Raw genomic sequence first — 20,771 nt, 5'->3', positions numbered from 1 at the left:
TCGTTTTGGAGACCTTGTGTCTTCTTCCTCAGACTCACTCCTTCGTTTATACAAAAGCGTTTTCAGTCCTTTGTCGAGTTCTGAGTCATCCGTCCACTCTTTTTACTTCTAAAGTGGGCCGCTGGAGATCAACGACAATGATCTCCAGGTGTTAAACTCCCTCAGAGCCGAGCCAGGGAAGGAGGCTGATTCCCAGGCCCGCGCCTTCCAGGCTGGGGTCAGCCCCCTGGACAACCACCTCGCGCCTCTCCGTGCTCTGCCCCGGGGGCGTTCACCGCCGGCCTCGGAGGCCTGACCTTGAACCGCCTGGGCTCAGCGGCTCTGGGAACGCTCGCCGTCGGCCCCGGGTTCTCGGCTCCCCCGCGGCCACCAGGGGGCGGCCGAGCTCAGCGCCGCCCCGAGGAGGGGACGGCTGGTGAGAGGAAGTGCCCTGCGTTCTGGCCCGGCCCGCCGGGAGCGCAGACGGCGGCGGGCAGAGGCCTCCTCAGCCCGGCCTCCTCACCCCGGCCTCCCTAGCCAGGCCAGCCCCCGGCCCTTTCCCCGCCCCGCGCGGGCTGCGAGCGGCGGCGGGTTCCGGGTCCTGTGACCGGTCAGGCGCTGCGGCAGCGCGGCGGGGAGGGCGGCCGGCCTCGGGGAAGTTTCGACGGCCGGCGGGGGCTCCCAGGGCGCCGCGGGGAGGGCGCGTCCGGGCGGGGACCCCGGCGCGGAGCCAGAGCTTGCCGAGAGCGGCCGGGGCGCTCATGGCGGGCGGCGGAGCCGGGGACCCGGGCCGGGGGGCGGCCGCCGCCACGGTGCCCGAGACCCGCGAGCACCTCTTCAAGGTGCTGGTCATCGGCGAACTTGGCGTGGGCAAGACCAGCATCATCAAGCGCTACGTCCACCAGCTCTTCTCCCAGCACTACCGGGCCACCATCGGGGTGGACTTCGCTCTCAAGGTCCTCAACTGGGACAGCAGGACGCTGGTGCGCCTGCAGCTGTGGGACATCGCGGGTAAGCGGGTGGCCCGAGCCGCGGACGCGCGGGGACCCCACGGCGGGCAGGAGGCGCCCGTCGGGAGCCAGGGGCCGCTCGGCTGCTTTCGGTCTCCTTTCTTCTTTCTCTGTCCTCTGCCCGAACTCGCCTGCCTGTGTCAGTTTAGAAGAAAGGGACTAAACCACTTAGAAAGATGGAAAGGGATGTGGTCGCGTGGGCTCCAGGGGAATCAGGACAGTGGAACAGGCAGTAGTAGTCGGAGAATTTAAAAGCAGGACAAGGTAAATAAATGCATAAATGAATAAGCCTGGTTAGATGCCTCAGCTCAGTGTGTGGAGAGCTGTCTTGTTTTTAAGAGATGGAGGGGAGGCCCTGTGCTCCGGCGCTCTCACCTGACCAGAGGTGAGAAAGCCATGGGGGCTTTTCCCCGAAGTTTTAACTCTGAATCTTGGCAAGGAAGAGGGAAGGGAGGGGGCTGGCTCCTCTCATTCGCTTTAACGTTTCACAGGTGAGAACTGAGGTTAAGAGTGGTTGAACACGACTTACCCAAAGCGACGCTCCTGGTTAGTGACACAACCAAGACTAGAAAGCAGGTTCCTTCTCGGAAGGTTTCTCATCGCCCACCTTGGGTCTGAGACACTTCCTTGTGAGCGAAACCCCATTCTTCATAGACCGAGCTCTCATTCCCGGGGCAGGCCACCCAGGCGAAGATTTGGGAAAGTTTCTCTTGAAACAGGCACCTAGCCCCACTCCTGCCTCCCCAACCGCAATATATTATTTCCCTGGCATTTGCTTTCAGTTGTCATTTGGGAGCATAATATCCCTGGTTGAGGGGTACCTATTCTCCTTGCTCTAATGTATGAAAACTTGAACTCTGGCTGGTGTCATGGGTGGGATGTGCACATGGAAAAAGACGTTAGCTTTGGGAAAATTTAAATATGGAAGTGGTACCAAGAGTTACCCTGTTCAGTCCTCATCCATGTTAAGGTCAGTCTGCATTAGAGCGTTTGGATGGGAGCATGCATGTTCAGGGTTGGAGAGACCGTCCTTCATCCTCCAGTTGCATAACAGAAGCCTGTAGGTGTGGTCACCCACCTGGTAGCAGAGTCAGGGACACAGGTCTGTCTGCTGGGTAGTGCTCTTGTCATCAACAGCTTATTACATATGAGAAGGTATTGACGAATTATAACTTACATACTCATTTATTTCAGAACAGGCTTCTCTACTTCGGATATGAGAATAAATTGATGTATGTCACCTCAGAGAAAGGGGGATAATCAGCCTTGGGCTCAGCTTTTTATTGTTCTTTTTGTTGGTTACAGAAAACCAAAAGTTCGTTTGAAAAGTCATCTTTTGAAGCCAGAGGCTTCTTTCGAAACACTTCCTGCTTTTTCATAGAGCACTTATGTATAATAGTATTGCTTCTCAACAAAGTCATGGATTCTAAAGGTTGCCTTACCATGTGATAATCATTCTGCAGGAATCTTCAGTGTAGCCGTGAATTTCCATGAAGATGATTTTAAATCCCTGCCTAGGAGGATTGTTGACTTTGCCTTATTCTTCATGTAAAATAATGTGGTATTTAGCGATTAAATTATGATTGGGTCCTTCTGCAGGTAAATAAAAGATTTTTATGGCACAGTTGTGTTTTTAAGCTTCAAGGAAAAAAGCTTATATTTGGAGACTTGGGAAAGCAAAAGCATGAGTAAGAGTTTTCTTCCTGGGTATCACCTCTTTTTTCATCCTTCTTGAAGAGATCTATTTTGCCAGAAAGGGGACATAGTCAGTCTTTACCAGACTCTGGTATATAGCGGCCTAGATGGAATATCCTTGCACTTTTGCCTAAATCCAAAGCTTGAGCTTTTCCAGGAAGGAAAGCAGACCTTTAAGATCTCCAAAAGGGATTCCATCCAGCAAGTACACACCAGCAATTATCAAGATTAGAGGTAAACTTATGCGATAACTGGAAATTATTAGGCTCATCTTTTAAATAAGGCTTTCAGTGTTAATATATAAGGAAACTAAGAGCAAAAATATTGTGGCTTTAACTTAAGGTTTAGGGAGCTACATCATTAACTAGGTTTGGTTTGAATATTTGAGCTACTAGTGAATCCTAGCTCATACCATTTGAATTAAGTAGTAATGGTGTAATGAAGACAAATTGAAGGTCACTCCAAAAAGTTCCCCATGGCTAAACATATTTGCCTTATGTAGTAACAAAGTTGAATCATATTTAATTCTCAAAGGAGGGAAATAGTCCTTGATGGCAAAATAGTAGGTGGAGCTGGCCACTTGATAAGACTAACTTAAGGTGTGGTGTTATTACTATGTAGCTTTTTTGTTGTTGCTTTAGAGATGGGAAAGGTGCTAAAGAAATTATACTTGAAAGCTTTGGCAAGTGTGACAGGCAGGAGTTATCCACATGTTTTCTGTAAATGTGACCAGTCAGTTTAAGCTAAACACTTCAAATTGAGAACCATAGTGACTCTTGGTTACAGGCCTTACAAATCCTTATTACATCAAATGAATGTAGCTTTAAAATATAGATGCAATTTAATATAATTTTTGTGTTAGGCAATTGCTGTCTTTTACTTAATATCTGCTTTAAGACTGCTGCTCAATACATACTGAAATATACTAAAATAGTGAAGTCTTTGATAAGATTTTAAAGAGAGTTTACCTAATGCATACTGAATTAGGATGCAGCATCTGATCTTCCTTTTAAAGTGTATTATAGATGAATTAGTATTTGGCCCACTATTTATTATAAGCCTATTAGCAACTGTAGAATTTTCCAGGTAGGTTGAATGGCTGGTCTAGGCTAAATCTCTCTTTTTTTCTTAAGTTTGTCCATTTAGATCTAATATAATATAATTCAGTCTTCATGTATTCATTGTTTTTGTAGAGGAGGCAGAATTTTATCTCTGCCCTCCTAAAGCTTTCGGCTGGGCCTGAGAATTAATGTAAGACAGATTAATAGCAGAAATGTATTTAATATAAGCTTTATGTGACACAGGAGCCTTAATAAGGAAAGGAAGACCCCAAAAAGTTCAACCTAGTATAAATGCTTTTATACTAGGTTGAACAAAGAGAGGCAATTGTAGAAAAATAACCAAACTCTATGGGAGGCTTAAGGAAGACAAAAGGTATTTTAACAAGATCTGTTTCTATAGAATTCTCTCAGCTTGACTCCCCATCTCTGGTGATGAGAATGTGTCCTTCCTTCCGGTACAGGGAGGACATCTTTCACATGGGAGTTTTATCTCCCCATTTAAGGAAGAAGAAGGGGAGATTAGAGCACCCTTCGTGCACTTGCTGTTTTTCAAGTGCCTTTAGTTCAAATAATTCTTATGCCAAAGTGGCATTTTGGGGGGTGGGCTATTCTGCCACCCTTCACTTTTAAGGATCAAAATTTCTTTATAAAAATCTGAGTAATACACCTTTGGGCCAAAGAACAAATCAGGAACAATGTATTCTGAATTCATGTAAATACTGTTTACCAAAGCATAAAATGCATGCTTGGAAGACGTTATAAATTATATAAACCATAGTTAGATTCACTTTTGTTTTTTGATTCACATCTGAATATAGAATGTTGATCTGTCTTTCTTGTTCTCTCTTGCATATTGCCAATTACTATATCTAGTGATCTCTTCTTGTCTTCTTTGATAACCCTCCAACTCTTTATGAGCAAGAGTCTGCAATATTATCTCTGATGCTTTCTTGACCTTCAGAGTATCTGTCAGTCAGGGAGTATTAATATTCAAGTTTTTTTTTTCTAAATATGAAGAAGCGGTGCTTTGAGAAATTAGTCTCTGTTATTTGTAGTCTCTGTCTTAGCACTACAGTAACTGTCTTAGGGCTTATTGGGGGCCAATTGCTTAATAACTCATTTAAAGGAATTAAAGAAAATCTTTATTACATCTGACCCGTACAATCTTGCCATCTTCAGCCTTATTCTGGCTCAATTTCTGTGCTGAATTACAAGCAAAGCCTGTCCCATTTTACATCTTCAAATCTTCCTCAGTTCGTGAGTCCTGACACACCTTTGGGTGCCCCAGTATGGACTGTGCTTTCACAATTGCCCAGGCAGCAGGAGTTTCAGCATAGCAACATATTTGTGTTATCGCACATGAAAATTCCCCTGATAATGATATGCCTGTTGCCTTTCCTCCTTTTGAATATGTTACCATTCTTAGTTGCCTCAGTTAGTCCAAGTAAGCTAAAAGGTGCTCAGGTTAGAGGTAGAGACAGCCAAGTGCTGATAAGAAGTACTGAAATTTGACTTGGCTCCCAGCCATTTGCCTAATCATTCTATTGTTTGAACTGGATTATAGGCTTTCAGAGACCCCATGGTGTAAATACAGGGAGGTTTGGTAAGTTGACCAAGAAAACACAGGTAATCCACGGCACCGTACAGAGACAGGACTCGTGTCTCTGTCAAATAGCACAGTGTATTTTTGGTTCACTGGATTCAAAACAGTAGCATTAACTTTTCTCTAAATTTGCAAATATTCTGGTCATCCCTATTTTAGAGCATATGACTCATATTTAAACAATTACCATCTCTTTATGTCATCAATCCAGAATTTCCAGTTCTTATACTTAATTATGAAGCATACTGCTTCCAAAGCAGACAGTTTTTGATTGCCTGCATCACTTTTTTTGTACATTTTGAAAGACTGTTTCCAAACTGTGGACTTCTCTGAAGTTAACAAAGCTGTTTTATTGGTATATGGTTGCAGAGCACACCCTGGAAAAGCAAGGTAACAATTACAGATATTTGTCTGGTCTACTCTGATCTCATGGATTGAGCCTGAATGCCATGTGTTATTCCAGGGCTGCAATGTTATTTTCAGATATATTTTAGGAGAAATTTGATCCGTCATGTATATGTTATCCTGACCTTCCAACTTTCTTAAGCTTTTGATGTATAAATTTTAATGATTCTTATTCCCTTTTAAATTGTACTCAAGATTTTGTTTTTATTCAAGTGTGATGAGACCAATGCATCTGGAGACAATTGCCATTGAAAGAAATAGTTTGTTACTCATAGTTCCCAAGAGGAGGGACCATGCCATACCATGCAGGACCGTGTAGGGAAGCACCAGGGTCATTCAGGAGGCAGAAGGAGCTCGGAGAAAGCAAAGCGAGGGCTAGAGCCTTTACTGTGGTTTTTGCAGGAAGGAAAGGACAAGGCAGTGTAGGCAGGCTGAGCAAGCTTAGGATTGGATAGTTTGAGGGATTGCAGTTTGCTCTGGGCTATAGGGATGGTCCCTAGTTGTCTAGTACCTGGCCATGGGGCGATTCAGGGCAGGAGGATAATGTCCTGGGCTGCAGGAGCCTGGAAGAAGAAAGCGGGTAGAGGATAAGGACTCAGGATTGGTTGGTTTGCATATCGAAGTCATGCTCTCAGCAAGTTGTTTGTTCTCTCTAAGAACTAGCTAACCCTAGAAGGGGCAGTCCCTCCCCTGGTCCACAAGGCCCCAAGATGTCAAAGCATCATAAAATATAGAAAATAAAAAACCTGATTAATACATATTTCTAAGCACTTATTAAAATAGATTGAGAGAAAGTACTCTTCCAAACAAGAAAACTTTGAAGACCTTTGATTTGGAGGCCAAGAATAGCGTATCCTCAAAATAGTGAGGATTTCACTTTTAATCAACACTTAAGTAATAGAGAGCGGGCTAAGTTGACAAGGTTAAGTTGTATTATGGTTGTAGAGATCTTCTCTTGGATGGTGAAAAAAGTGCTGACATATGTGGGGAGATTTCTGAAGGGTGAGACAAAAGATGAAGAAAAAGTTGCTTTAGAATTCTACTCAATTATATTTTCAAAAGAGCTTTTTGCACTTTTTGCAATCAATGCTAGAAACATGTGATTTCTTCACTCTTACTTTGAGAGACAAACCACATAAAAATAAATGGATAGCAGGGCTTTAGTTTAAGGCTCTCTGTTGGTCTTTCTAATTGACAGATGATCTTACATTCCCTTCTTCCCCATTCTTTTCACTCACTTCTACCCAGATATTTTCCTTAAGCATCTTCCGTAGTGATTTTTGATTGCTTTGAAGTTAAGCTAAATATATTGGGGTTTTTAGTGTGATTATATGGGACCTCCTCCGTCAGACTCATCTGAGGTGCTTAAAAGGCAGATTCCTTAACATCAGCTATAAGCGGAATTGGCTTCATCTGTCAAACATCCCCAAACATCATGGTTTAACAAGAGAGAAGTTAAGTCTCTCACCTACTAAGTCTGTAGTTGAGCAGTCCACGGCTGGTGAGCAGAACCGTTCTTTCTTCCTGGACCAAAGCTGACATTTCACCACTCAGCTATTCCCTGGCCATATTCTTTGTCTTTGTGGTCCAGTCAAACTATTATGACTTTGGACACAAACCGAAAAGATATTTTGATTTTTTTCCTTCCTTTAAATTGATTAAAGTCAGGTGTTATTTTTATAGTCACCACAGAAGATGTAAATAGTTGAATAAAAACAGACTTTACACTGTGACCTAAATACCACAGAAGGCTGCTCATTTCAAATTAGCAAAAAGAAAAATCCAGACTCTGAACTGGCATGTATTTGGGAATAGGTAATTTTGAAGACTACTTAGTGATACTGCTACCATCTCAAAAGGAGTTTGTTTTCCTTTTAGTTTAGGTATTTAAAATTTTTTTCTTTATTCAGTTTTGTTACTCTTTTGCTTGACAGAAGGTGGTATGAGCAAAAATGGTGCTTTGTACATGATTTAAATGGCAGCTTTGCCTCTTCCCCTATAAAGCTTATTTTTCCAAGTGGAAATATATTTCCAAATGTAAGCATAGAATCCCAGAGTTAGGAAATTTTGGTATTTGACCCTCTTACATAGTAACAGTTAACATTTATTAAAAGCTGTTTAATAGTCACTGTCATTCAATTTACTTTTATTCTCATTTATACTTAGGATAATCTGGAGAAATGAGAATGATTCTTAGTTTACAGTTGAGTAAACTGAGACTCAGGAAGATTAAGGGATTTTCCTAAGTTCTGTACACCTGTAACTTGCAGAGTTAGGGCATGGATCCAGATATTTTTCATTCCAAAGGTTTCATTGTCATGTTATATTATCTCCCTCTCATCTACACATGATAAAAAGGAAAACCAGACAAATGAATGGTATTGTGTAAAATCATGTGACTCCTTTTACCTTCTTCATGGTACAATATTAAAATATGAAATTCAGTACATATCAAATCCAAACTCATATGGTGCTAATTTGATGCATTAGCTTTTAGACTTGTTGTATCTGTGGAGAATACAGCCACCTGTTTTATGGAAGATTGCATAAGCCAGTGGGGGGAAAATGGGCAACTAGCAATACCGTCTGTTTTTAGTTACATTGTTTTATTGGTCAGTATTATGGTAGTTCTTTAATGTAAGAAAGTGGTTTTTTCTTCTAACAATACCTATAGTTTTAGCATGTTAAATATTTAAGTGTAATGCTGGGGCACGTTTATAAGGGCTTTATAAAGTAGTAGTATAATGAGTCATTAACTAGATGCCCTAAAAATAACAAAAACCTATGTGACTACAAATTGTAACCTCTTACATATAAAACCCAAGACCCACTATGACATCACATTATTACCTGTATCAAGCTATAAAAATTTTTAGTGGATAGATAATTATCCTTCTAGAACCAATGACTGGACTTAAATTAAATTTTGACTGGGTCTTGATCTGTTACGCACCACCCACACAAGCTTGTTAGAAGCGCTTCATCTCTGAAATGCACACTGAATTTTAAGGATTTGTTTTTAAAGGACTTTCTATGCACTGACTAGAAACTATACATTTTCTCCCAGTCACCTTGAGCAAGAATATGTAGCTCAATAATTCTTGGTGGGAAAAGATAAGCATTTATACTTGGAAAGCTAAGCACTAATTGTCCTATTGCTCAGATTTGTTTTTCATTGTGTAATTTATATTTTGAGTTTCAAATAACATTAAGAGACATTTAGAATATTTATCAAATGGGGGCATGAACATAAAATACTGAGACAAACGTTTAAAAAATAAAACCAGTGATTAAAATCATAAGAGAAAGCATCTCTGGCATGTGTTTCTGATAGCAGTTCAAAATGCAGTACTTTCCTTTTCAAATCAGAGAGGAAATACTTCCCTTTTGAAAATGTGCATGCGCTATAAAGAGATAAGGCACACTGTTTTGTGGGGTTTTTTTCCTTGATTGGAATATGTATTCCTGGAAATGTACTAAATTACCTCAACTCCTTTTCAAAGCCATTAGTGTTGGATACTCCAAATATTAGATAAGCATTTTAATCCTTTTGCCAGCATATGTACCTTACAGGTCATCCATTTCAGTATGTAAAAGTCGTGCATTTTTAAATGTCTTCGAGTCTAGATGACTAACACTGTGCTCTTTTTTTCCCTTTCTCATTGCCAAGATATCTAGCTATAATCAGGGTTCCTTCTTCCAGAGAAGGAAGTAACACATCTTTTTAAAGGATAGCGCATTTCAGAGCCATTTGGAATATTCAGGCAATGTGTCCACAGCAATATGGATGAAAAACCCTGTCCCTAGAATCAGCATAACTAACGCAGTCAGCAGTGGGGCACTTCCTTAGCTGCTGTGGTAAAGCACGAGGGGACATAGAGCAAGGCTGTAACTTTTGTAGCAGGGCTGTGCTGTCCTAAAGGAAGGTCACTCCCAGGCTCATCGTACCTTGGATCTATTTGGAAACACAGGGCCATGTGGAGCAATATATACTGCAGAAAATACTTGGCTAACAGATCAGACAGTACATTTGATGACAAGTCAACCTAAGAAATTTCAGTAATGTCATCTCCCTGGGATTTTATTTTCTCATCTATAAAATAAGAGAGGTTGGACTAGATGATCTGGAGTGTCACCTTCCAGTTACAATATTGTCCGTTACAGTGTTTTGTCAGGAAAGCATAAAGTGGTCCCTCCGCTTCCTGTAAGAGAAGCTTACAGCTCTGGTCACAGAAGGTGGTGTTGCTTAGCATTCTCCCCACCCTGTCTGAACTACTTCTACAGACCTAGTAAGAGGAAGGTCTCCCAGGTTCTGCTCAGTTTCCATGTTGCTACACGCTTTAACTCTATACACACACGGCATGAAACAAAACACGTGCAGCTGTCTTTACATTTAATAACTCTAGACTTTCCCTTCTACCCAGTCCACTCCCATCACAGGACACAATCCAGTAGCATTCAGCATGGCAGAAATCTCCTGCTTTTATATATGTATTTGCGGAAAGTAGAATCCTAGAATAATAAAGATTTCTTAGGCTAAACTTAAAATGGTTGATTGGCTGCCCCCTCAGAGTATTTTTTATTTTCTTTTCTAAAATTAAAAAACAAAAAAAATCTAAGAGTCTATGGAATTCTAATGCAATTCTAGTTTGGATGTGAAAGTCTTTCCCATTTGTTTGATCCTTAGCCCTTCTTTGAACCTAGGAAGGGCTGACTTCTGATGTGCTGTGAAAGGGGAAGTAGGAAAATTTGTGTTTCTCCTGGGGATGACTCAGAGCTACTGGGAAACTGCCTCGAGCAGTTAACATGGCTTTGACTTGGCTGGCCACCCCCATGGGCGTGCAACCTGAAAGTCACAGCATGGAAATAAAGTTTATGAAGATACTATATTTTCATGATGAGTTAGCATTTGAATGGCATTTCTTGATAATGTATCTTTCAAAAAGACTCGTAAGATTAGCTCACCTCAATGAATAACAAACATCCCCTTGTTTGATACCATAATATGCTCTTTGTATCCCTGATTATACCTGACACATCATGGTATCATTTTGTCTCTTTCCTCAAATAGACTGTGAGATTCTTAAGGTCATATTCACTGTTTCATTATTTTCATCAGTGTCTAGCACAGTGCCTGGTACATAGGAGGAACCTAATACATATTTTTTAGTTGAGATCAGATCTAGATAGAAGAGATAAAAAGATATTTGGGAGTTGTACCAGCCAAGATAGACTAGGTTATGTTGGGGGGTCAACAACATTAAGATGATTATTTCTTGTGCTTTTTACTTGTCCACAGTGGGGAACAGAGGTGGGAGGGTTGGTGAGGAATGTGAGGATGATTTTTCATTGGAGCCACTTGAAGACCCAGGCTAACAGAGGCCCTACCATCTGATACTATCATCTCCAAATTGGGGTTCCGCCTTGCTGCTGCAGGACAAGTGACTCTGCTGGGAAGCAACGCTTCCGTTCACATTTCATCGGCCAGGGCTAGTCCACGGACACGACTGATTTAGTGGGGGCAGAACACTGTGCCCCTCCCTGTGTTTAGAAGTGGAGGAGGATGGAATATCCATGAACATTGGTTTTGTTTTCCACTGGAATCCTTTGTTTTAGACAATAATAAAGGAATAGCTAAAATTACCCAAAGATACAGGATGCAACTCATACTCTAGTAGCAAAGTTTACTTTACTTCCCAGTTTAACAACTGAAAGAGCTTAGCAAATCGGTGCATTTAAACCTTTAAAACAGCATAGTTAAATCTAGGTTTCACCTTGTTAGGTTTTTGGAGAAAAACCTTTAATTTTATGTTGAGATGATTATTTTAAATGAATTCGTCTTATCTTCTCCACTCCCTAATTAAACTTCATATGTTTTAGAAACTTTTGTTTTTTACTTGTTTTTACCAGTTCGAGAATATCTCTGAAGCATTAATGGATTACTTTTGAATTTTAAAAAAGAGATTATGAACTCAGTAGAATAGGAAATATATTTTATTATTCATTTGGAGAATAAGCTAAATGCATGGACTTGGCCTTGTGATGCTGGGTCATTTACATTTGATCCCCATTGCTGTCTAGATTTGGTGATTGCAGAATCTTTAGAAAATCATTTTAGGATTAAATTTATAATACAGAAACCTAAAACATCAGAAGTGAGAGCTGGGTGGAACTTTGATGACCCCTAAAGATCTCTAAAGACAATTAGCTGATTTAGGCAGAGAAAGTTATTTCCTGGGGTAACTTGACTGTTGGGTGCTTGCTATTTGATTCTCTAGTACAGTTGTGCTTTCCTCAAGTTCATTTTCCTCTGCAAGCTGTTTTCACCACTACAAGGTACAACACATAACTAGCTAATAGTTTAAGTCTTTGCCATGTGTAATTGGCACCATTTACAAAAGGATACTCAGGCTTTCATTGTGCAATACATTTATTGAGCACTTAATGATAATGCTTAGCTAATAGTTATTCAGTGTTTACTGTGACCTGGCTTTTTACACTCTTTGAACTTGAAGTATAACCTACATGCAGAGACCTTAAGTGTATACCTTCATGAATTTTTATATACCACTTCCAGTTCAAGGTATAGACTGTTCCTAACCCCCTAGAACAGAAATCATTCACTTCTTTCTGTAAACTTCCTGATAGCAATTATTCTAGGTTTTGTGAGCCACTTACTCTCTGTTGCAACTACTCAACTCTGCCATTATAGAGTAAAAACAGGCATATAATACATGAACGGATGAGGATGGCTATTCTCTAGAATTTTATTTAGCTGGATTTGGCCATGAGCTATAGTTTGCCAAACTCAGCCCTAAAAAAATCCCAGGCAGGCATTTTACATTTAACCCTTCCAGTGACCATATGAGGTAGGTATTATTTTTTATAACTTTATTGTTGTGTAGTTAACATACAATACACTGTACAATTTTATAAGTTTTGACATAAGTATACCCTTGTGAAACATTACTATAATCAAGATTGCAAATATTTTCATCACCTGAAAGCCATTTGCTCCAGCTCTTTTGTAATCCATCCTCCTGCCTTGCCCAAGGCAATCATTGATCTGCTTTCTCTTACTGTATCACTATAGTTTCTGATTTTTTAGAATTTGATATAAAGGGACTCATAGTATTACCTGTTCTCTCCTTGGTCTGGCTTTTTTGACTCAGCATAATTATTTTGAGATTCATCCATGTTGTTACTTGTATCCATAGTTCCTTTCCTTTCTATTGTTAAGTTGTATTCCATTGTATGGATATACCATAGTCTATTCATTAGTATGTAAATAGACATTTGAGTTGCTTCCAGTTTGGGACTATTAAAAATAAAGCTGCTATGAGCATTCATGAACATGCCTTTTTATAGATGTGTGTTTTCATTTTGTTTGCAAATACCTAGGAATGGAATGGGTTTGTTGTATGGTAGGTATATGTTTACATTTTTAAGAAAGTATCAAATTGTTTCCCAACATGGTTGTACTATTTTAAAGTATTATTCTTACCAGCAGTATATGAGAGCTCCAGTTGTTCCACATCTTCACCAACACTTGGTATAGTCAGACTTTTTAATTATAGCCATTGTTGTGGGTATAAAGGATCAGCTCATTGTGGTTTAAATTTGCATTTCCCCAATGGTTAATAATTTTGAGCATCATTTCTTATGCTTATTTATCATCATATAAATTCTTTGGTAAACTGTTCCAATCTTTTGCTTACTTTATTAAATTTTTTTAATCTTCTTACTTTGGAGTTTTGAGAGCTCTTTATATTCTGAGAACAAATTTTTTTAATCAGGTACAGGATCTGTATTTTTTTTTTTCTCCCAGTTTGTGCCTTTACTTTTCATTTGCTTAACAGTGTAATTGGCACTGTTTTGATTTGTCACATATGGTGATGTTAGAAAGCACACCCTCTGCTGCATGAGACTGTCAGGGAGCTTCGAATCCTGGCTCTGAAACCTAAGGAAATGGATATTCTAAGCCACAAGGTCCTCCTCAAAAATGCCTTGCCACATACATTTCTGGTTTTCTTATGCTTTAACAAGAAAGTTAATATGAACACAGACTTGAATATGCTTTAGTGTGGTTGGTAAAAAGAAATATTTGAAGGGATTTATAGATGATTCTATGAACAAAACAAAAACAAAAGCCACTAGAGCTTAATAGCTCTTTATAACTTCTGGATTTCTGTACGTTTACTAGTTTGGCACCCCACCCTCTATTCTAAATTAAAGGGGAAAACCATAAAATAGTGGGTTTGCATGTCTGCCTTCTTACAGGAGAGCAGTCTTGCATTTTGAATCGAAAGCAGGTTTGGCTGGAGACGTGAAGGAAAAAGGAGTTAAGAACATGAGTTCCTTTATCTCATGTTCAGTCCTAATCTTTTTGACTAGCATTTTACCCACCACACTTATCTCCTTCCTGCAAGTCTTATTTTCTTCTATTCTTGTCTCTTCCCTCCACTCCCAACTTTCTTTTTTCCTTTAGTACCTCTCTTCTCTTAGACCAAGAAGAGTGGAGGGACAAATGATGGACTCTGTAGCTTTACGAACTGTCATCTCGGTGTTTATGGAGAATGTGGGGTACGTGCACAGAACATAAAACTGGGTAACTGTGTACTCGGACCACATGATCAGCCACTTCTGCTTTGTGGTTCGTGGTTCTGTGTGTATGTCCTCAGTCCTACCAGTTTACAGTGCTATGGAATGACAGATATGTGTTTATAACATTATTCTTAGGGTCAAAAGGATTATGACTAAATATCGCCTCTGTCCGAAGTATAAGTTTTTAATCTCTTATTATACTTATTTCTAGGACAGGAACGGTTTGGCAACATGACCCGAGTATATTACAAAGAAGCTGTTGGTGCTTTCGTTGTCTTTGATATATCGAGAGGTTCCACGTTTGAAGCCGTTTTAAAATGGAAAAATGATCTGGATAGTAAAGTCCATCTTCCAAACGGCAACCCTATTCCTGCTGTCCTCTTAGCTAACAAATGTGACCAGAAAAAAGACAGTGGCCAGAATACTACCCAGATGGACCAGTTTTGCAAAGAACATGGCTTCACTGGATGGTTTGAAACCTCTGCAAAGGTGAGGTCTGCTGTGCGTTTGTTATCTGCTCTGCTGTTAATTCGTAAATCTGACCTGTAACTTTAAAGTATTTAGATGGATTTACCTGAGTGGTTTTTGGAAACCTAGTAAAAGGTGAAGCTTAGCATGGATATGTTATAGCTTCTTTCACTCAGCAGCAGGAATGCTTTCAGAATTGGCTAGTGGAGAGGTGAATAGAAGGGCAGATTTTACATTAAAATAAAAATGACTATTATTAGAGCAAAGAACAAATGACATTTTCTATGAGTTTGAGTCCTTAAATGAAGTACTTTTCATGTACCTGGAATTTGTGGGGTATGAGGTATATTGTCAAGCACAACTATTTTTGATTTTTATAGAACGCTTAATAAAACTAAGGGACGTAGTTGTCCCTAGTGAAGTTGTAAGTCATGTGCAGACTAACAGACATTGAAAAGGTCAGAGAGGAGATGTATTCAGATGATGTTTGAAGAGTTTTAGATCAAATGTGTAGGGAAATTTGAACAAGAGGAAATTATCAACATTTGTGACATACTTCTTCATGAATAGTAGAGTGAGAATTTTTTCTTTCAGCCATTCTGGGAAGCTGGATAAAATGTTTTTTGAAGAAAAAAACACGTTGGCTGTTGAAAATCTTAACAGTCTAAATATACACGAAAGTAAAGGTGACAATACCAAGCACAAAATATTGTGCTGGAGGGGGTTTATGTACATTGGAAGTTTCACTTTAGAGGTCCAATAACAATCAGACATGAGAGGATGATGAATTATTAGCAAAATTCTGTGATGGCAAACTCAAAACCATGAATTTGATATAATCTTAACACAGTTTCAGCTTTTAGTATGCCTTCTGTGAGTTTCTTGTATATATCACAAAAAAAATGCACTGTTTCTCCAAATGACCTACTTACTTATTACCGAGTTACTTTTAGCTTTACCAGAAACTCATCCTAAAAGTGGAAGATTATTTGCTGCCACTGATGATCAGAATAATGAAAGCAAAGCTATGGGAGACTACACAAAAAGTGCTCTGAAAATATTGTGATGGTGGGGTCATTGGAAAAAATAGTGTCTGCTGAAGACAGAAGTGTTTACTCCTAAGCTAAAGGCTATTTGTTTAAACAAATATATTCTAGTATCTTAAAATTTAGTTTCATAAATAAAAAGTAGTAGTGGAAGAGAGATGAAGACCAGAGTTGCTGCATGAGCACTTAGCCAAACAGGAAGGAAGAGGTTGCAGAAGGCAAGGCTTTTTATAGAGGCACTTGTTTTGGAAGCCATGCCCTCTGTCTGCTCTCTGCATCTGTGGGGATTTGCTTTACTTCCCAGCTTTGTTAGAAAAAAATTAGTGGTATGTGTAAGTGTTTATTAGAGCATGAGATTTGGTGGAGAAGATGAATATATTACAGATAAAGTTTCCTCTTCTGGTTTTATTTGAATTAATCATTCAGGTAATAAATCCAAATTTCTCCCCAGAGTCTAGAAGGAAGATTCACAAACAATAGTATCATGTGGCCTGTCACCTGAGACTGTATAAGTCATCAGCTTCATGATATCTATGGACAGGGTTACATGCAGAGGTGAAATGAAAAACATTCATATGTTCTGTGCCTTCCTACGAATATATTAGAAACACCTTCTGCAAAATTTCCTTAGTGGTAAACCAGGAGTATTTCAAGAGAGTAACAGTAATATAAAATTTTTGTTGAAAATTTTAGTCAAGGCTTAAAGTACTGCCCAAGTGTCACTAATACCTATGCTTCTGAGCTGGCCAGCAGCTAACTTCAAATCTGATTTCTGCTAGAATTCCAGTGATCTGAATTCTGATACAAACACAGCCAAAAGGCAAGTTTGAATTCATGAACTTCATCTTTTCACCTTTATGGAAAATAATGGATTTCCAATATGAGAATGTATGACTAATTACACTACAATATGGGACTTTCTGTTCCTAATCAATTACAATTAAATACAGTAAGAGAACATTATAATTATTTGGTATAATGGGGATGGTGGGGACTGAGGGACATTTGGGCATTTAACGATCAATACTTTAATTAAAGTTAATGCTTATCTTGGGAATGGAGTTAAAAAAAGCTTGTGTTGGTGCTAGAAAAGATACCTGAATAAATAGCAGAGGTCTTGCAGAGCTCTCACTGTCTGAGAAAGGTATAACAAATAAGGGAGAAGGCTAGAATGAACCTCGTGGTATTGGATGGGAATTGGAAAAGTCAATATATATGTATATATATACACACACACATATATAAATTCTGTATTAATGTGTATATGTGTGTGCATATACACACACATGCACATACATGTACACATACATATATGTGTAAACAGATAAACATAGAAGCAGATACCAATATGTGTATGGATACACACATATTTACTAGGTGTGTCTGCTGAAAAGGATTAGAAGCAATGACAGCACAGAACCAATGAGCTTTGCAAGTCCTTAGAATTTGGTTTTTAAATACTGTTATCCAATAAAAAGAACCGAGTCTCCCTGGAGAAATGACTGATTTCAGTACTAGTAGGACAAGGAAAGTAAAGATGTGCCTGAGATATTTTGTGGTGCCGGAAGCTAAGGAAACGCTCACAAAGTGACGGAGATGCGTCAGAAAGACACAGGAGCCTGCTTATAGGAGCTCCAAAACCTAAGACAGTTTGAGCGACAAAATAAGTAATTATTGTAATGGACTTAATACATAGAATAAAATAATGATCCATGATATGAATAAACAAATGAATAAATGGGAGAGAAGAGAAAGCTCTTCCTAACAGGAGAATTCCAAATCATAAATGGAGAAGGAATGATGGAAATAGAAAGTCACCATTAAACACAACAGTAATAATTGTTCTAGGGAAAAATTAACTGATGCCAAAATGAATAGGGAAAGGTATGGTGAAAAACAGGATATTTACATATTTGTACTAACTGAGTACAAAGTGAAAAAGAGTAACTTTTCAGTGGAGAAGCCTGGCAGACATGACTTCAAGCAAGTGTGCCTCCTCATACACTGAAAAGGGCACATCCTGTATGTCTTATTCCTGCCAACAATGCGTGACTTGAATTTAATGATACGGAAACATCAGACAGATCCAAACTGAGGGATAGTCTCTGGCCAGTACTCTCCAAGAGTGTCAAGGTCATGAAAGGCAAGGAGACTGAGGACCTGTTCCAGATTCAAGGAGACCAGGGGGACAGATCGCAAAACACAGCTGCTCACCTGCATCAGAAACAGGACAGTGAGACAGTTGATGAAATTCGAACAAGGTTGATAGAGTAATGCTGGCACAGTACTGTCATCTAATTTCTTGATTTTGATAGTTATACTCTGGTTACCTAAGATGTTAATGTCTGAGGAATATGGGTGAAGAATATATAGGAACTTTTACTACTTTTACAATGTTTCTGTAAATCTGAAATTATTTTAAAATGAAAAGTTAAATACTTTTAAAAAGAAGCACAGTTTTTGCTATATGTTACATATCATGTATTTAATGACAGCTTATGAATCAGTCACACAAATGTTGTGATAGCTGGTGATTCCTTAGAGCATCCTTAACGGGCATCACACCCACAACATTGTTTCAGCTCAGTTTATGCATGTCAACTAAAAGTCATAACTTGTACTCAGAGATGGGGAAGCGACATGTTGCATTTATCATATTTTAACGTGGTTTGAGCCCTTCAGCATTTTTTTTTCACAATGTATCCTGAATACGTGAAGTAGATGTTCAAGGGCAGATTTTTGTGTTTGTTTCTGTTTTTATCTCTGTGCTTTCACTTACGTGGCTGGCAACCTACAGCAGGATGAAGACTCATTTACCAAGGAGACAGTTCACTGAACCTCAGTGGCAGAAGTTTAAAACATTAAAAAACAGAACATCAGAAAGAGTGATCCTTTGTAAAAAGAAGAGTGTCTCAGTCACATTACTCAGCAGCATTGAACTCTTAGCAAACACTTTAGTATTGGAGCAGGAGATGGAGCTGGCGTACTTATAATGCCCCCTCTGACAAGCTTTCCTAGCTCCTGGTAATACTCTAATGCTTTCCTCTAAGAATATTGATCCTGAGAATTGATCCTGGTTGTTTCTGCACTACAGGATAACATAAACATAGATGAAGCATCCCGGTTCCTAGTGGAGAGCATTCTTGCCAACCACCAAAGCTTCCCTAATGAAGAAAACGACGGCAGAATTAAACTGGATGAGGAGACCGTGAAAAAAGAGAACAAATCCCAGTGTTGCTGACTCAGCGTCTGCTTCTCTCCTGCGGATGCAGCCTGATTCGGTTGGAAGCAGGTTCCTGAGAGTGGATCATGGGTGGTGGATATGCTGCTCTGTGAATCTTCAGGGCTGTGCCTTAAAATAACAAGGATGGCACCCCTGGGAGCCTGTGACGAAAGGGGACGCGGGTGAAGGAGTCCTGCCGGTGGCTCTGCCCCTTCACCTGTGAACACTTAGGCTTCTGTTTTTGTTGCCATCATATTCAGGATAATGTTTATGTCCTTTTTAACATCTTTTAAAATGACAGTTCTTCAGGATTTGTTAAGACTTGGAAGTTGTGGCTTTCAGTGTGAACACTGGGCTGGTAATAAACTTTCCCTGCAGTCTCACTGTAGTTTCATGAGTCTGTATTTTTGTCTCCCGTATCCTATCCTCAAGTTCGAGGGAGGCTTTTAGACCCTTTTAGCCACAGAAAGCTGGAAGTTTCTGTTTAGCAATTTATTTTTCTAGTCAAAACTTTGGTACTTCATGTAAAATTGTTATCCTTAAATATTGTAATTTAACTAGTCCTGGCTAGTGTGGCATGTGGTTATTCCCCTTAAATACATTAAAATCCCCTTCCTAATGAGTCAGGAAGCACTCACACCACACTGGTACTCTGATCTGGTTGGTACCAGTTGGAAACAATATAAATGAACATCTCTTCTTTTCTCTCCCTAGTCCATTCTCTCCTTTCTTCTTCCTGTGTGTTTGTTTATAACTAAGAGCCTGATAGATATTACTGTTGCAGTTGTAACTAGTCTTTTCAAATCTGTAATAATAATCATTAAGGAGTGAATTCATTTCAAAACATATACAGTTAAATCGAGATTTCTATAGTAGGCATTGTGAAAGAAATTAGGTCGTGTGTGGTTTTATACAAAGTTTTGAACATTTAAAGTATAGTACATGAGAAACAAAGCAGGCTCACAATATTTGTATTGTCATTTAACCCAATTAAGGAAAAGAATAAATATTTTGACTGCAACTTTTGTTTTGAATACATGTAGTTCTAGAAAGGTAATATGGGCATACTTTTCTGCCTTAGAAAAGTCTGTGTCTGTTCACTTTTGCCTTTTATTTTTGAGGGGGTTAATGATATCATGTGAAAGGTCCAACTTATCCCTTTCAAAGAAAATTTAAAAGTATTTGTGACATACCAAAGACAATGCAAAATGAGGTCTTGTACATTAAGTATGAACTTCGATGGGAAATATCTGTACATTTATTGAGCAGGGGGAAAAAAAAGACTAGCAAATTGCATTTGCTCTCACAGGTGTACTCTGAGAATAAGTCGTAACTATCACGGGCTATAAAATGTAGCTTGCCCTTCTCATGTTAAACCTGAGCCTTGGCTAGGAATCAGATGTGTTTGTGTGTTATATATTTAAGTAAATCAACTCTTTAACCTCTTTGGACACGTATTCTCTGTAGAATCAGATTTTCCTGAGGCCAAGGAATAGAAAGCAGACCCTGATTTAAGTAATACTAATTTAATTAATACAACCCTCTTAAGTTTTTAAAAATAATGCATTAATTCTTGCTTTCTAGGAAACATATGTGTCATACTTTAAATTTTTTTCTAGTCTATGTACAAAGTTCAACTTTTTAACCTTTTTTAAATTCCAGAGTCCAATAATGTAA

The 20,771-nt window shown here is 39.3% G+C and overlaps 1 protein-coding gene across 1 annotated transcript; it reads left to right on the top strand.

Moving 5' to 3' along the window:
• The first annotated feature begins 432 nt into the window (after window positions 1-432).
• On the top strand, window positions 433-19,477 carry RAB32 (RAB32, member RAS oncogene family). The gene is made up of 3 exons (XM_068551520.1): window positions 433-990; window positions 14,569-14,846; window positions 18,966-19,477. Exons 1-3 carry the CDS (start codon window positions 741-743, stop codon window positions 19,110-19,112), a joined length of 675 nt encoding a protein of 224 aa, XP_068407621.1. The 5' UTR covers window positions 433-740; the 3' UTR covers window positions 19,113-19,477.
• The last annotated feature ends 1,294 nt before the right edge of the window (window positions 19,478-20,771 follow it).

Source organism: Eschrichtius robustus, chromosome 9 (genome assembly GCF_028021215.1).
Source record: "Eschrichtius robustus isolate mEscRob2 chromosome 9, mEscRob2.pri, whole genome shotgun sequence".
Classification (NCBI taxonomy): Eukaryota; Metazoa; Chordata; class Mammalia; order Artiodactyla; family Eschrichtiidae; genus Eschrichtius; species Eschrichtius robustus.
The sequence above is the reverse complement of the archived record's forward strand: the minus strand, read 5'-3'. Positions and strand labels throughout refer to the sequence as shown.

Bases quoted from the DNA above. Each gene is read 5' to 3' on its own strand.
- RAB32 (XM_068551520.1), top strand. From the start codon at position 741: ATGGCGGGCGGCGGAGCCGGGGACCCGGGCCGGGGGGCGGCCGCCGCC. The intron at 991-14,568 runs GTAAGCGGGTGG...ACTTATTTCTAG, and splicing joins GCAGCTGTGGGACATCGCGG to GACAGGAACGGTTTGGCAAC. The intron at 14,847-18,965 runs GTGAGGTCTGCT...TCTGCACTACAG, and splicing joins GGTTTGAAACCTCTGCAAAG to GATAACATAAACATAGATGA.